This window comes from Epinephelus lanceolatus, chromosome 20 (assembly GCF_041903045.1).
Source record: "Epinephelus lanceolatus isolate andai-2023 chromosome 20, ASM4190304v1, whole genome shotgun sequence".
In the NCBI taxonomy this organism is placed as follows: domain Eukaryota; kingdom Metazoa; phylum Chordata; class Actinopteri; order Perciformes; family Serranidae; genus Epinephelus; species Epinephelus lanceolatus.
The window spans coordinates 28,894,649-28,909,866 of NC_135753.1; the positions used below are offsets into that span (position 1 = coordinate 28,894,649).

At 43.3% G+C, this 15,218-nt stretch overlaps 1 protein-coding gene across 1 annotated transcript; it reads left to right on the forward strand.

The window, feature by feature from the left end:
• Nucleotides 1–74: 74 nt before the first annotated feature.
• On the forward strand, nucleotides 75–14,606 carry LOC117264403 (cyclic nucleotide-gated channel beta-3-like). Its single transcript, XM_033638323.2, has 18 exons — nucleotides 75–275; nucleotides 1,840–1,992; nucleotides 2,406–2,554; nucleotides 5,979–6,136; nucleotides 6,220–6,519; nucleotides 6,602–6,810; nucleotides 6,934–6,984; nucleotides 10,006–10,092; nucleotides 10,283–10,347; nucleotides 10,619–10,741; nucleotides 10,865–11,006; nucleotides 11,129–11,288; nucleotides 11,452–11,549; nucleotides 12,838–12,921; nucleotides 13,031–13,149; nucleotides 13,426–13,578; nucleotides 13,686–13,827; nucleotides 14,010–14,606. The coding sequence occupies exons 1-18, from the start codon at nucleotides 183–185 to the stop codon at nucleotides 14,019–14,021; spliced, it is 2,298 nt and encodes a 765-aa protein (XP_033494214.2). The 5' UTR covers nucleotides 75–182; the 3' UTR covers nucleotides 14,022–14,606.
• The last annotated feature ends 612 nt before the right edge of the window (nucleotides 14,607–15,218 follow it).

Sequence of the window (15,218 nt, forward strand, 5' to 3'; positions counted from 1 at the left end):
TGACTCCAGGAAAAGGGGAGTGCCCAGAGAGAATTAAACTCTAAGATATTTAATTGCCTCAGTCTGTGGTTTGGATGAGAGACAAGGACTTCTTTTAAGGATCGGAGAGCCACATCAGAAAGTGTTTTCAAGAGGAGGAGAAGTGGATGGCCTGTTCCCTGTAGCCCGCACCAAACCTCACCATGTTCAGCAGGTTTAAAAAGTTACTCAGTGCTCCTGAGCCTCCGCCTGCCCCGGCTGCTACCCCGCCTCCCAGCGCAGCTCCACCAGCTAAGGTAAGGCCTGATATCTTTTTTTATTTCTTTCTGAGTTCTTTTTTCATGCTGTTTTTAACAGTATTTTGTATTTGTTGCTCCCTGAACAGCTGTCTAGCAGTTGCCATGCATGCACCATTCCAACCATTAAATTAATCAGGTTCTGTGCTCAGTAACTACTCGTCACACGTGTTGTTTTTAAGGTCGACCATAGCAGGTGACTTAGACCAGTAAAGCAGCTTGGCACTGATGGAGAGCAGTCACTGCATCTTCACCAGGGAAGCATAGGTGGATTTTCAGGGGGGAACATAAGCAATATTTTTCCTGCTCTTAAGTCTTTAAATTCCGCTCTGAAATCCTTGATTTGGCCAGAGACAGGTCCTTTTAATTCCACAATTAACTTTTTTATCTCCCCATTATTGATGCCATGCTTTCTTTTGGGTTACTTTTATGTTCTTGTCTAATTTCTCCTGTCTTCTCATCTTTTCCTTGTTTTGTTTTTTAACTTCATTCATTCATTCATCTTCTAAACACTTCATCCTCTTGAGGGTCGCGGGGGGGCTGGAGCCTATCCCAGCTGACACTGGGCGAGAGGCAGGGTACACCCTGGACAGGTCGCCAGACTATCGCAGGGCTGACACATAGAGACAAACAACCATTCACACTCACATTCACACCTACGGACAATTTAGAGTTATCAATTAACCTAGTCCCCAATCTGCATGTCTTTGGACTGTGGGAGGAAGCTGGAGTGCCCGGAGAGAACCCACGCTGACACGGGGAGAGCATGCAAACTCCGCACAGAAGGGCTCCCATGCCCGGGGTCGAACTGGCAACCCTCTTGCTGTGAGGCGACAGTGCTAACCACCACACCACCGTGCCGCCCGTTTTTTAACTTTCCTTTTTAAATTTTAATCGTGTTTAGACACTTAATTTTAAAATTTTAGGGATTATTAATTTAATGTTAAAAGTTTGGGAAGTCGAGGACAAAGCATTTAGATGCTGCCGCCATTGATCACGTGACATAAACCCTAGATCAAGTTTTCAAGAACTTCAGTATTTCTCCTGAAGCTGAGGGAGGGGACAGCACTGAGAATGAACTACAAGTTTGGGGAGACAATGGGCGAGAGGCAGGGTACACCCTGGACGGGTCGCCAGACTATCACAGGGCTGACACATGGAGACAGACAACCATTCACACTCACATTCACACCTATGGACAATTTAGATTCACCAATTAACCTGCATGTCTTTGGACTGTGGAGGGAAGCTGGAGTACCTGGAGAAAACCCACGCTGATACGGAGAGAACATGCAAATTCGCACAGAAGGGCTCCCCTACCCCAGGATTCGAACCAGGAACCCTCTTGCTGTGAGGCGACAGTGCTAACTAATGCACCAACGTGCTGCCTCTTAATCATTAGCAAATACCAACTTTAAAGCCCAGGGCTGTGGCAGTAGCATTGAGCACTTTGACTTTTTTGGATCCATGACGAAGTAGATGAGTCTTACAACTGATGATTGGCTGTGTCCTCTTTGTCTCAAGACGTCTGTCTGCTTTTGTTACCATTATTGTGTGTTTACAGGAGGAAAAGCCCCCCGAAAAGAAGGATGAAAAAGAGGAGCCAAAGAAAGATGAGGAAAAGAAAGAAGAGGTAAAGAAAGAGGAAGAGAAAAAAGAAGAAGAGAAGAAAGAAGAAGAGCCCAAGAAGGAAGAGGCCAAACCAGGTGAGAAGTGTGTTTGGATCCAATTCGAATTCATCCATCTCCTTGTCTTTCTGACTAGAGATAAAAGGAATTATGTTATCTTGGCAGAGGACAGGAGACAATAAACTCAACCATGCTATGACCTAATGTGTCTGGGGGATTATCCAGGTGAACACAGATTACATACAGACTAGAAATAGTCTTTGCAGATGATTAACTGATTTCAGGAAGAAAAAAAAGCCATGTACATGTCCCATTATTATCACTGTTTCACCAAGTACAATAAATGCACAGGAACATCGTGTAGTGGCATTAGGACATAAAGTGCACCTTGATCGTACATTTAAGAAAGTATACTCTCTGTTGCTTTAATTTTGATTTCCATGCTAGGACATTATGGCTTTTTGTTCTTCGGTTAGTGTTTGTGTCTAATTGTTAGAAACAGACTAAAGAGTGCTGCTGTGTTTTATTTCCAGAACCTACCCCAGCTGCTCCTGCTGCTCCTGCTCCAGCTGCTGCTCCTGCTCCTGCTGCTCCTGCTCCGGCTGCTGGTCCTGCTCCTGCTGCTCCTGCCAATCCAGAGGGGGCTGAAGGGTAAGAATGCACCATATACTGCATGTATTGCACTTGTCACCCAGTTGGGATCGGCTCCAGTCCTTTGCTACACTGCAGAAGTCAACTAAGTCAGTGGTTCCCAACTGGTCCAGCCACAGGGTCCAGATTTCTCCTTCATCATTAGTTGAAGGTCCACACAGTTAAATACATTCAGCATCTTACTTGTGTTTGGCCATGTCGTCAAGCTAGTTTGCAGTCTCTGTTAAGTAGCTTGTATCATATAGGCTACATTTATCTGCATGTTTCCATTAATGTGCAACAGTGAAATAAGAATCTGTCGACAGTCACAGTCGCAGCATACGTGTGGTGAGGTTAAGCTCACAGCTTGAGCAGCAAGTACATCATACGTTTCTGATGTCATATGAGCAAACCTGGAGATTTGCAGTAAAGTATTGAGGCTATTTTCCTTCCCTTCGTCCTCTTCTAACAACTAGGGCTGCCCCCGACTAAGAATTTTCTTAGTCTACCAATAGTCTTCATTTAGCGCCTTTAGTCGAGTAGTCGCCCACATATTTACGATATTAATTTAATTATTAAGTTATATGTTTTGGGCAGGTCAACACAATGGTTTGAGTTCAAGGTCTGAGAAGCCATGAACGAGATGATATGGCTTGTTTAATTCTTTACAGCATGGTACATTGTGTCCGTATGAGCCAATGTTACAAAGAATATGCAAGAGGAAGATGGAGAGAGATGTTGCTGCTTTGCTGATAGTTGATAAAATGCTCATGCTGAACATTGCTGCCTGGGGACAACCTTGGAAACAAAGACCTACACCTGCGGAAATGAGAGCGCAAATGTTGTGATACACACTATGGTGAATCTTTCCAGTCTGTTGTGTTGCCTCTGACATGAGATTCGGGAGAAGAGGATGTTTTTGTTGGAATATTTAAAGATCAATGAAGAAAATCCTTCTTGAAATTACGTTTGTTTACTGTAGAATAATTGTGAGAGGTGATGAGACTCTCACAGTGAGTAGCAGCTATACAGATAAACTTGGCTGGACTAAGAATACCTTGACCTGGAGCTTGAGCTCTGTCCATTTAACTCTTCTTGCCTCAAGTTTCCAGGTACCAGTGTATCAGCTTCAGTGTAGCACTACACTGTGAATAAGAAGAGCTGTGCCAGGTTACAGTGATGTATTTGGCTTTGTAGCATTCAGCATTTACATAATTACAAAACTTAAAGCATAGCTGTTGCTAATATCTGACATCTAACTTGAAACTGGTTATAAATACTCTCCAGACACACATTAACCATTCTGTACTGATTGTGCAGATGGACAGTTTACTATGAGAGGCTGCTGCAACATCTGCTTAGCTGCACCACCTTTGTTTTGGCTTTGCTAACAAGAAGTACAACGTCTGGACACTTTGTGTGTGTGGCAACAGCAGCCATGATCACACTGCCACTTGCAGCCTGTGATTCCTAAAGTAGGAAAGGAGATTAGGAGCTTAGTGTTATTTGTGACTGAGAAAGATCAGGGATAGTGTTCACATGCAAATAGGAGCTGGTTTCAAGGAAGTGATTTTGTTGATGATTTACACACTATTTGAGGTTCAAATAAAAGTGGAAAAGAAATCCAGCATGTTTGTAGATCTCATGTAGGGTTGTGTGACTGCCTGATTTTCCTCAGTTTCAGCAGACTGACCTTTAGAGACCCACTGTAGATTCTTTTTTAGGAGGGAACAGGGAATCTTTAGGGCAAGACAGCAGCCATATAGAAGTGGTATACATCATTTGAAAGCAGGGAAGATTAGTTTGAGATGCCTGGTGTGTCAATTTATTCTGGCTGTAACAAACACTGGGCCTCATGCAGCAACACTCTCTTAAATTTGTCTCATATTTTCACTTAATTTTCTGTTGCGAGAAAAAACGAGAAGTCAGCTCCAGATACAGCAAAAGTTCTTGACCATGCAGATCTGCTCTGACCCAGGTGCTGAATGATGAATACCACTTGATCATGAGTAACGTATTAGCATAGGTAAAGCCCTCCTAACACTCTGTAAGGGCAGGTGTTGTGCCATGTGCAAAGACTCTGGCACATGCCCAAGAGCTGGAGAGGTGCCACCAAAAAAGGCTGCAAGACGAAGAAGACGTTCTGCAGAAGTGAAACAGATTTAAACAAGTGAACATGTGATTTTCCAAAGTGCAAATGCCATGTCAGCAGTAGTGATGGAGGAAGTACTCAGATCCTTTACTGAAGTAAAAATACTAATACCACGCTGAAAAAGTACTCTGTTACAGGTAAAAGTCCTGCATTTGTTTGTAAACCTCTTGTGCTTTGGACAGGTGCCTATTAATGCTTTGAAAGTCTCGAGTGTGTAGGGGCTTAGAACATTATGATAGAAGTATATGATGGTAGTCAGGCGTTCAACTATGCTTCATAAGATGTTGCATCATGTTTTTGTGTAGATACCATTCGTTACACAGATTTGGTGCAAAATAAAAGCATTTTTGACAATCCAAGAATTGATAAAATTGTCAAAAATCACTCAAAAATACAACATTAAGACTGCAAAACCTTGACAAACACTATATTAAAACCCATGCTCTGATTTGTTATCAAAAACTTCTGACATTTGGAGATTTACAAGGAATGGCAAACACTTCTGTTCTGATCAATATAACTATGAAAGCCATACATTCTCTGAATCCTCCATGTCTCTGGTTTGGCTGTAAAGTTTCACGAGGCTGTGATTATCCCAGAGGTCACAACAGGTCATTTGATACAGTGAGGTCAGGTTCCAAAATATGGTCTCACTACAATAAAATAATTACTATGGGGACTAGCATCATCACACACAAGTAAAGTTGAGCCCAGTGACTCCACAAAACTTTCCAGTCATACCCAATTCATGCAATTCTAATACTGTTTAGGGACCCCAGTATGCAGAAATATTCAAATACACAGTTGTAAGAATATAATGCATGAAAGAAAATGCATGATTTTTGCCAAAAACTGCATGAGACTAACATAAAGTGGGCATATATGTAAAGGAGAGATTCATGGGTACCCACAGAACCCATTTTCAGATATCTTGAGGTGAGAGGTCAGGGAAGGCAAAGGAAAAACTGTGATGGCTAACTCTGGAGTGTTATATAGCCCCCTGTACAACAAGCTAGCATGATATGGTTGGTACCAATGAATCATGCTAGAAAAACAATGGGCGCAAGTTGCGCAACACATCCTCTTAAAGACAGTAGTGTCGGCCGAGATCAGCAGCAGTCCTTCATGTCTTTTAGGGTTAATCGTTATCATACTTGCAAAATTGTCCAATATTTTTGACCACCACTAAAGATTAGTGTCCAATTTAGCCCCCTGATTTCCCTCCTCTTGTATTTAATGTCATTTTCTGTGGTATTCTTTTATTCACCTTTTTTGCTTCTGCTCTGTTTTCAGTGAAGAGGCCCGCCCTCCCACTCCACCTGTTGTCTACTTCCATAACACAGATGACACACTCAGAGCTGTGATCAAGAACATAAGAGAGCGGACAGAGATTTTCAAAGAGAAAGCCATAGACCCGCACGCCTCCTCGCCAGAAATCACCCCACCTGTCAGTAAGTACGAACACTGTCAGACCAACACGCAGACAGAAAACAAGCACGCAGCTATTTAACTCACCGTCACTCTCTTTGTTCAGCACCTATTCTGAGGAAGGATGACTACATCAGACTGAAGGAGGAGGAGCGAATAGCAAAAGAAGAAGCGGAAAAAAAGAAGGCGGAAGAGGCGGCCAAAAAGGCAGAGGAGAAGAAGAAAAAGGACGAGGAGAAAAAGCTGGAGGCCGAGAAGAAAGCAGAGGAGGAGAGGCTGGCGGAGGAGGCCAGAAAGAAAGCGAAGCTCCTCCCCGACATCAGCTTCTCCTGCTTTGATGTCATCTTCCATCCAATCGAGACCCACGTGGATAACATCCTGGGAAACACCATAGATCCTTTCACAGGTAGGTGAGGCACACATGGGAACAGGACAGCTGAGATAAAATGAACATACATGATCAAATGTGTATATCTGTCTCTCTACAGATCGTCGCTACATTGCCTGGATGTCCCTGGTGGCATTGGCATTCAACTACAACACTTGGTTTTGCACCGCCCGGTTGGCCTTTCCTTACCATAACAAAGCTACAAACCACTACTGGATATTTTGCGACATTGTTAGTGACTTAGTGAATGTTATTGACATCGTGGTTTGGCAGTCCCGACTTCAGTTTGTCAAAGCTGGAGACATTATTGTAAGTCACAAAGCATTATCAAGCATCAGTATTAGTAGTCTGTGTCTCATCTTTACCTGTGATACTTCTATGCCTGTTCTTAGATCCACCTGAACTGTGATATTGTGTTTAATTCTCCTGCAGAAAGACAGAGCCTTGACTAAGTTACATTATCGGAAATCACATCGATTCAAGGTGAGAATGACAATTATACGTCTAGTGGTAGAAAGTAACTAAATACATTTACCCAAGGGCTGTACCCCATTTTTGAAAGAAAGGGGACAGAGAGTGTGCTCCAATTATCAGGGTATCGCACTGTTTAGTCTCTGGGAAATGTTTACTCCAGGTTGCTGGAAAGGAGGCTCCGACAGATTGTCGAACCTTGTATTAAGGAGGAGCAATGCGGATTCCGTCCTGGCTGTGAAACAGTGGACCAGCTCTTTCCCCTTGCAAGGCTGCAGGAGAGGTCTTGGGAGTTTGCCCATCTAGTCTACATGTGCTTTGTGGACTTGGAGAAGGCCCACAACCGTGTCCCTCTGGGGGTCTTGTGGGGGGCACTCTGGGATTACGGGGCACAGGGGTCGCTGCTACGAGCCATCCAATCCCTATATGACCAAAGTGAGAGCTGCATCAGCATACTCAGCGTTAAAGGGATAGTTCAACATTTTTGGCAAATTCGCCTATTGCCGTAATCCCTATAGTCATATGGGTAGGTACATTACCTTTAATTGTCAGTGCCTGCAGTTTTGAGATCGGTGGGGCAGAGCTGCCCTCTGAAATGGAGGTGAACGGTACAGCCCCCTCTCTCCCTCAAAACTAATCAAATACACCATCAAATGACTCCAAAACGCTCTAGTGGACAACACATGGCTTGCGCATTCCCCACGCTATGAAATAATGATGTATAATTAAGTAACATTACGACACATGAAGCAAATACTCAGAACTACTTTCTTGAGTAAACCACTGGGCAGAATGACACAGTACGCACCTGAGACAGTGCCGTAGTTATTGCTTGCAGCCTTGCATTTGCGGTATTGTCAGCTAGACGCAGCAGAAAGTTTGAGAAAAGTTTACAGAGTGCTGTTGTAAATCATGGTTTACACATGTATTGTAAAAGGTTGCGGTACCAAGCCGAAGAACAAGCAGAGTTTCACGTAGTACCAACCCAAAATACGGACAGGATGAAACAATGGCTATTTGTGCTGGACATCGACCCCAACACGCCTGTGGAAATGGTCCGGAAAATGTTTGTGTGCTCCTGCCATTTTTTACCGGAGGACTACAGTGAAAGGATGGAGTGCAGAAGCTCAGGAATGGTTCAACCTCCTTTCTTGAGAGACACTGCCATATATCTGTCGGCATCACTAAACGAGCAGACCTGGTAAGTGATCGTTGTGTATTTGCTCAGCAATCTCTCTGCTGTAACGTTACCTCCATGTTGAGTAACATTAGCCTACAACCCAAGCATGGTAAATAAGGCTAAAATGCAAATGTTGTTGTGGTTATGTTATGGATAAGTGCTTGCCCAGAGCATATAGTGAAGTGACTGGCATTACTTCTCATTGTTGGGAATAAACGGACTGCTAGGGAACATTTTATGTTGTTGTTCCTTCAGGAGTTGTGGTGATTTATGAGTGGGGAGTTAGCATGTTCTCCACGTGTTCCGGTGATTATTTTGAGGCGTACTCTATATTTATATTGCACAGGTGTACCTAATAAAGTGGCCAGTAGGCCCCACATTTACACCACCGGCTCTGGGTCTCCCCTCAGCCCCTGGTTGCTCGGCAGCCTCAGCCTCTCTTCTTGCTCTCTCTTCTTCCAAAACGTGTAACTCTTCCTCTGTATATTCTGGCTTCTTCTCAACAAACTTGTTGTTTTGATGACGAGTAACTGCACTAAACATACGCTGTTTGAAATCACTCCGCCCAGCAAGTACCGTATGTCTGGAATGCAGTTCCGGCTCTGCATTTGGCTTCAAAACAACTCTGTCTCGTAATATTACATTATTATTTCATAGCGTGGTGAATGTGTAAGCTACATGTTGTCCACAAGAGCGTTTTGGAGTCATTTGATGGTGTATTTGATTAGTTTTGAGGGAGAGAGGGGGCTGTACCGTTCACCTCCATTTCAGCGGGCAGCTCTGCCCCACCGATCTCAAAACAGCACGCACTGACAATTAAAGGTAATGTACCTACCCATATGACTATAGGGATTACGGCAATAGGCGAATTTGCCAAAATGTCGAACTATCCCTTTAAGTCAAACTCATTCTCAGTGGGTGTTGGCCTCTGCCAGGGTTGTTCGTTGTCACTGATCCTCTTCGTGATAGTCATGGACAGGATCTTGAGGCGCAGCCAGGGGGAGGAAGAGGTCCAGTTTGGGGACCTCAGAATTGCGGCTCTGCTTTTTGCAGATGATGTGGTTCTGTTGGCTTCATCAAACCATGACCTCAAGCATCCACTGGGGCGTTTTGCAGCCGAGTGTGAAGCAGATGGGATGAGAGTCAGCACCTCCAAGTCTGAGGCCATGGTTCTCTGTCGGAAACCGGTGGATTGCCCCCTCTGGGTTGGGAGAGTTACTGCCTCAAGTGAAGGAGTTCAAGCATCTTGGGGTCTTGTTCATGAGTGAGGGTAGAATGGAGCGTGAGATGGATCGGCGGTTTGTTGTGGCTTCTGCAGTGATGCAGGTGCTGTGCCGGACCTTTGTGGTAAAGAGGGAGCTGAGCTGGAAGGTGAAGCTTTCGATTTACTGGTCCATCTACGTCCCAACCCTCACCTATGGTCATGAGCTCTGGGTAGTGACCGAAAGAATGAGATCACGGATACAAGCGGCCAAAATTAGTTTACTCCGTGGGGTGGCTGGGCTCAGCCTTAGAGATAGGGTGAGGAGCTCAGACATCTGGAGGGAGCTCAGAGTAGAGCCGCTGCTCCTTCGCATCGAAAGAGGTCAGTTGATGTGGTTCGGGCATCTGATCAGGATGCCATTTAGCTGAGAGTGGGTGCAGCTCTGGTTTTCTTTTAGCCAGCATTTGACCTTTGTTATGAAGGATTTTAAATCTGTAATCAGTTTCATTTTAGTTGGTAATATATTCCAGAGCCCGTTATGGAAAAGGCTACAATCTACAAAAGCTACAATCTACCACTCACTTTAACCTCAGAGGTACAAAAGTTGTTGTGAAACATAACCAAGTTTCTTTTATTCCTCTGTTCTCAGGCTGATGTCTTCAGCATCCTCCCCTTTGACCTTCTCTGTCTGTACTTTGAGTTCTCCTCCATATACCGATTCAACCGCTTTATCAGGGTAGGCAGCCAACTAACTACTAATGATGTGTGTGTATATGTGTGTGTGTGTGTGTATATATATATATATATATATATATATATATATATATATATATATATGTGTGTGTGTGTGTGCATGTATTTGTATTTGAATAAGCTTCCTATTTTCTAAACAGTCTTTCACCGGTTTGTTTCCTTGTGTGTTCTAGATTGAATCCTTCTTCGAGTTCAGTGATCGACTTGAGAGTATCATGGCCAAGGCCTACATCTGGAGGTAAATGCTGCTGGAACAGTGACAGGAGCAAATCAATACTGTTTTTTTATCTCATTTTAGTTGGCTGAAATTTAAACTTCTGTCATTAGATAAACTGTTACTGTTGAGTTCTTGAGCTGGCTTTAAGCAGAAAAGGATGCTTGTTGACCGTTTTTAAACCACCACTTTTTAAATGCTTGTCTTGTCCAGTGTTCATTTGATTGACGAAAACGATGACAAAAAAATTTCGTCGTCAACCTAATCCTTTTATATGTTTCTCTTTCAAACGCAGAGTGGCTCGCACCACAGGTTACCTGCTCTTTATGCTCCATCTCAACGCCTGTGCATTTTATGTTGCCTCGATACATCAAGGTCTTAATACGACCTCATGGGTGTATGATGGAGAGGGCTCAGCGTACGTACTTTTTACTTTGTCTTGAAGAGTTTGTGATGTTGTGGGAGCTCTCTGTCGTTACATCAGTTACGCAGTGTGCCTTGTTATCACTATGAAATAAAGATGCACCCTGTCCCTTCACAGGTACCTGCGTTGTTACTACTTTGCAGTCCGCAGTCTGATCAACATCGGGGGTCTTCCAGAGCCTGTGACCACCTTTGAGATTACCTTTCAGATGTTGAACTTTTTTATTGGCGTCTTTGTGTTCTCCAGTTTGATTGGACAGGTAGGTCGGAGGAGGGTTTTATTTGTGACTCCAGCATTACACATTTAGCTTAAAGCTTTTGTTCACAATGTTATGTATTCTAATGCAACACTCTCTTGTCCGTCTGTCTTTCTTTCTCTTAGATGAGAGACGTCATAGGAGCAGCAACAGCAGGTCAGACATATTTCCGGGCATCAATGGACGGCTGTGTTGCTTACATGAACACCTACTCAATCCCCAAGCCTGTCCAGAACAGAGTTCGGACCTGGTACAACTACACCTGGGCAGCTCAGGGCATGCTGGGTGAGACTCAAACATTTGTACCAGAAATAATAAACCTGATGAGACACTAAAACTCTCTCCTAAAAACCAGACTAATATTTAACTAACCACACAATTTTTTAGATGCGTTAAGAAAATGCTTTTGACAGCTTACTGTATGATGAGATATTCATGTCTTCTCCAGATGAGTCCGAGCTGCTGGATGCGTTGCCTCTGGTGATGAAAACCGCCATTGCTGTTGACATCAACCTGAGCACCTTCCAGAAGATTGCACTGTTTCAGGTGACTCAGCATTTTTTGTGTCCTCCTGTAATTTGAGACAATTAAATCACATTTTGACAGACATCTGGGGTCATGGATGGATTTCTGAATGGGTCTACTGGGCATAGGTCCAGGGCCCCCCTGGCCTTCACCTGCAAAATGTCACTCAAATTCACATGCACCAGCCAGGAAGAGAGAGAAAAAGACCACAAACAGGAACTGCAGAGACACAAAAGAACTACAAAAAGGGGCAAAACAACTACAAAGAGACATAAAACAACTATACAGACACAAAACAAACAAAAGAAGACACAATTTGACTACAAAGAGACACAAAACAACCACAAGGAGACACATAATGACTACAAGGCAACACTGAACAACAAAGAGACAAAAAATGACTACAAGACACAAAAGAAACACAAAGAGACACAAAACAACCACACAGATACAAATAGATAACCATAAACAGACAAAATAACCAAAGAGACACATAACAAATACAAAGAGACACAAAATTACTACAGAGACAAAAAACAACGAGGCAACACAAAATGACCTCAAAGAGACACAAAATGACTACGAAGAGACAAAAAAAAAAGAGACAATTGACTACAAAGAGCCATAAAGCAACCACAAATAGACACAAAATAACTACAAAGAGAGACAAAATGACAACAAAAAGTGACACAAATCAACCACAAAGACACATAAAACAACCGCGAAAAGACACTTAACAAACACAAAGTGAGACAACATGACAACAAATTGAGTTGTCAACTACAAAGAGACATAAAACATCCACATGGATACAAAAAAATAACTACAAAGAAAGCCAAAACAACCACGAAGAGCCACAAAATGACTATGAGGCGACACATGATACAATGAGACACCAAACAAACATAGAGACACAAATCAACTACAGAGAGCCATAAAACAACCACAAGGACACAAAACTGACACAAAGAGACTATTAAGGACTACGGGGCGACACACAACATGACCTCAAAGAGACATAAAGTTACTACAAAGAGACACCAAAAAAACACAGAGACTTGAATCAACTACAAAGAGACAAAAAACAAACCAAAAAGAGACATAAAAAAAAGATGCATAACAACTACAAAGAGCTACAAAACCACCACAAGGTTTGAGTCTTTTTCCTATATTGGAGACATGGTGGGGCCTCTTCCATGTCTGTGCCCAGGAGCCCATTGCATCATAGCCCACTCATGTCTGGAGTCACACACATCTCTGTGAACACAGCACTGAATGCTCACCTGTCAATCTTCTGTTGCCTCTTCAGGGCTGTGACCAGCAGATGTTGGTGGACATGTTGCTGAGGCTCAAGTCAATCATTTATCTACCTGGAGACTTTGTGGTGAAGAAGGTGAGTATACGAGTTTGTGTTGGTAAAGGATAAACCTCAGTGATCAACATGATATATAGAAGGTTATATCATCTGAGAGTGATGCTGACCTCTGCACTCGCCTCCACAGGGGGACATCGGCAAAGAGATGTACATCATCAAAAGCGGGGCGGTGCAGGTGGTGGGAGGACCTGACAACAGTATTGTGTTTGTCACACTAAGGGCTGGAAGCGTGTTTGGAGAAATCAGGTTAGTCTACCTTTATGTACGACAACTTGAACAGAAAAGAAATACAAGTCACATATTTATCCCTTATTTTCATCATCCTCTCATCCAGTATGTGACACTGATGAGCATGATAATAATAAGTATCATATCTGTAAGGAGAACATATTTACCTTTGCAGTTACCTTGTAAAGACAAAGACAACATCCCTGTTGCGCAGTTTGTTGTCTTTACCCGACCAATGTGATTTGAAATGGACACTCTGGACACGATATATTTTGACTTCTGTCCCCGTCACAGTTTACTACAGTCTGCCAAAGATGGAGGCAACAGGCGCACAGCTAACGTGAAAGCCCACGGCTTTGCTAACCTTTTTGTCCTGGAGAAGAAGGACCTGTTTGACATCCTCATCCACTACCCAGAGTCTCAGAAAGTGCTGGCCAGGAAGGGAAAGTGAGTCATTAACACTTAGAACAATCATTTTGATGCTTCTAAAATCCAATTGTGCAAATTAGATTCTAAAACGCAGCCCATTATTGTCTCTGTGTGTGACTGTGGAGGAAACTGATCAAAGCCAAAGGCCCTGCACCAGCTAAAACCAACGAGGAAAAGCCAAAAGGTTTGCTTTTGTTTGGACAAAGACCACCAACACCCAAGTTAATGAAGCTCTTTGGCAATTTCCGCAAAGCAGAAGCTGCCAAGGTAAAGTCCTAACTGTGATGCAGCATCCTGCATACAGAGATCAGTGGGATAGTTTGATTTGTACTGACGAATAGTCTTGTACTTCTACAGAAAATGTTGGCACTAGATAGCTTAAAAACATGATGTCATCATGGATAATAAGCAGTGACATGACATTGTCTTATTTTGTCTTCTGTCCGCAGAAAAATGCCTAGTACAAGAAATCAAAGCGGGACGTGTGGGGCTGCTCCTGAGCTCCACCACTTCAGCCTGTATCATTATGTTCATTACACCTTCCACTGCCTACTGAAGGAATCACATGAATACAGAAACGGGACTTCTGTAATTATCATCTATAATATTCACCTCGTAAACTTTTGTAGATTCATTAATAGAGTCAAGTTTGACCTGATCAGTGCGAGTAGCCAAATTTAAAGGTTAACATTATGCTACAGAAGGAGCTCGGAGTAGAGCCGCTGTCAGTTGAGGTGGTTCGGGTATCTAATCAGGATGCCTCCTGGGCACCTCCTGTTAGAGGTATTTCAGGCACGTCCCACTGGTAGGAGGCCCCGGGGCAGACCCAGAACATGCTGGAGGGATTACATATCTCATCTGGCCTGGGAACACCCTGGGGTCCCCCAGGAGGAGCTGGAAAGTGTTGCTGGGGAGAGGGACGTCTGGGGTGCTTTGCTTGGCCTGCTGCCCCCGCGACCCGGCCCCGGATAAGCAGATGAAAATGTATGGAAATGTTTGTATGTGTCATTTTTCATATTAAAGAAATTAAAATGTTTACTACAAAATGTGTCCTCAGTTTAATACCTAGAGGATGAGCTCCTCCACACCTCAGACTGGTTTCCAATCTTTAGTCAGTTAGTTTTTAGTTTAAAATTGGACAAACTGGAAAGGTAGTATGTGCAGCAACAGCTCCCATAGCTGAACAGGTAAAGAGCAACACCTACTGTCTGACATTTGAATTTAAACTTCTGTGAAAAGAAAATTAAAGGGAGACTTTCCCTTAAAAAATAAAATGAGATATTCTTCCTCTTATCTGTGGAGCTATTTATCAGTCTAGATTGTTTTGGTGTGAGTTGCAGAGTGTTGGAGATATCAGCTGTAGAGATGTCTCTTGAATATGATGGGACTAGTTTGCACTCAGCTTGTGGTGCTCAAAGAGCCAAAAAAATGAGTTAGAAAAACTCTACAGCAATGTCTCTTTCTAGAAATCATGACCCAGTTACTCAAGATAATCCACAGACCTTGTTGTGAGCAGTTTTTAAATAGGGACTATTTTCTTTGTACCAAACTACACCCACCAACTGTAGCCCCTTTTACACTGCCAGATTTTCCGCGAATGTTGGGCTGTTTTGCCGGCAAGCTGCGAGCGTTTAGACACACAGAGCCAGATTGGCGAG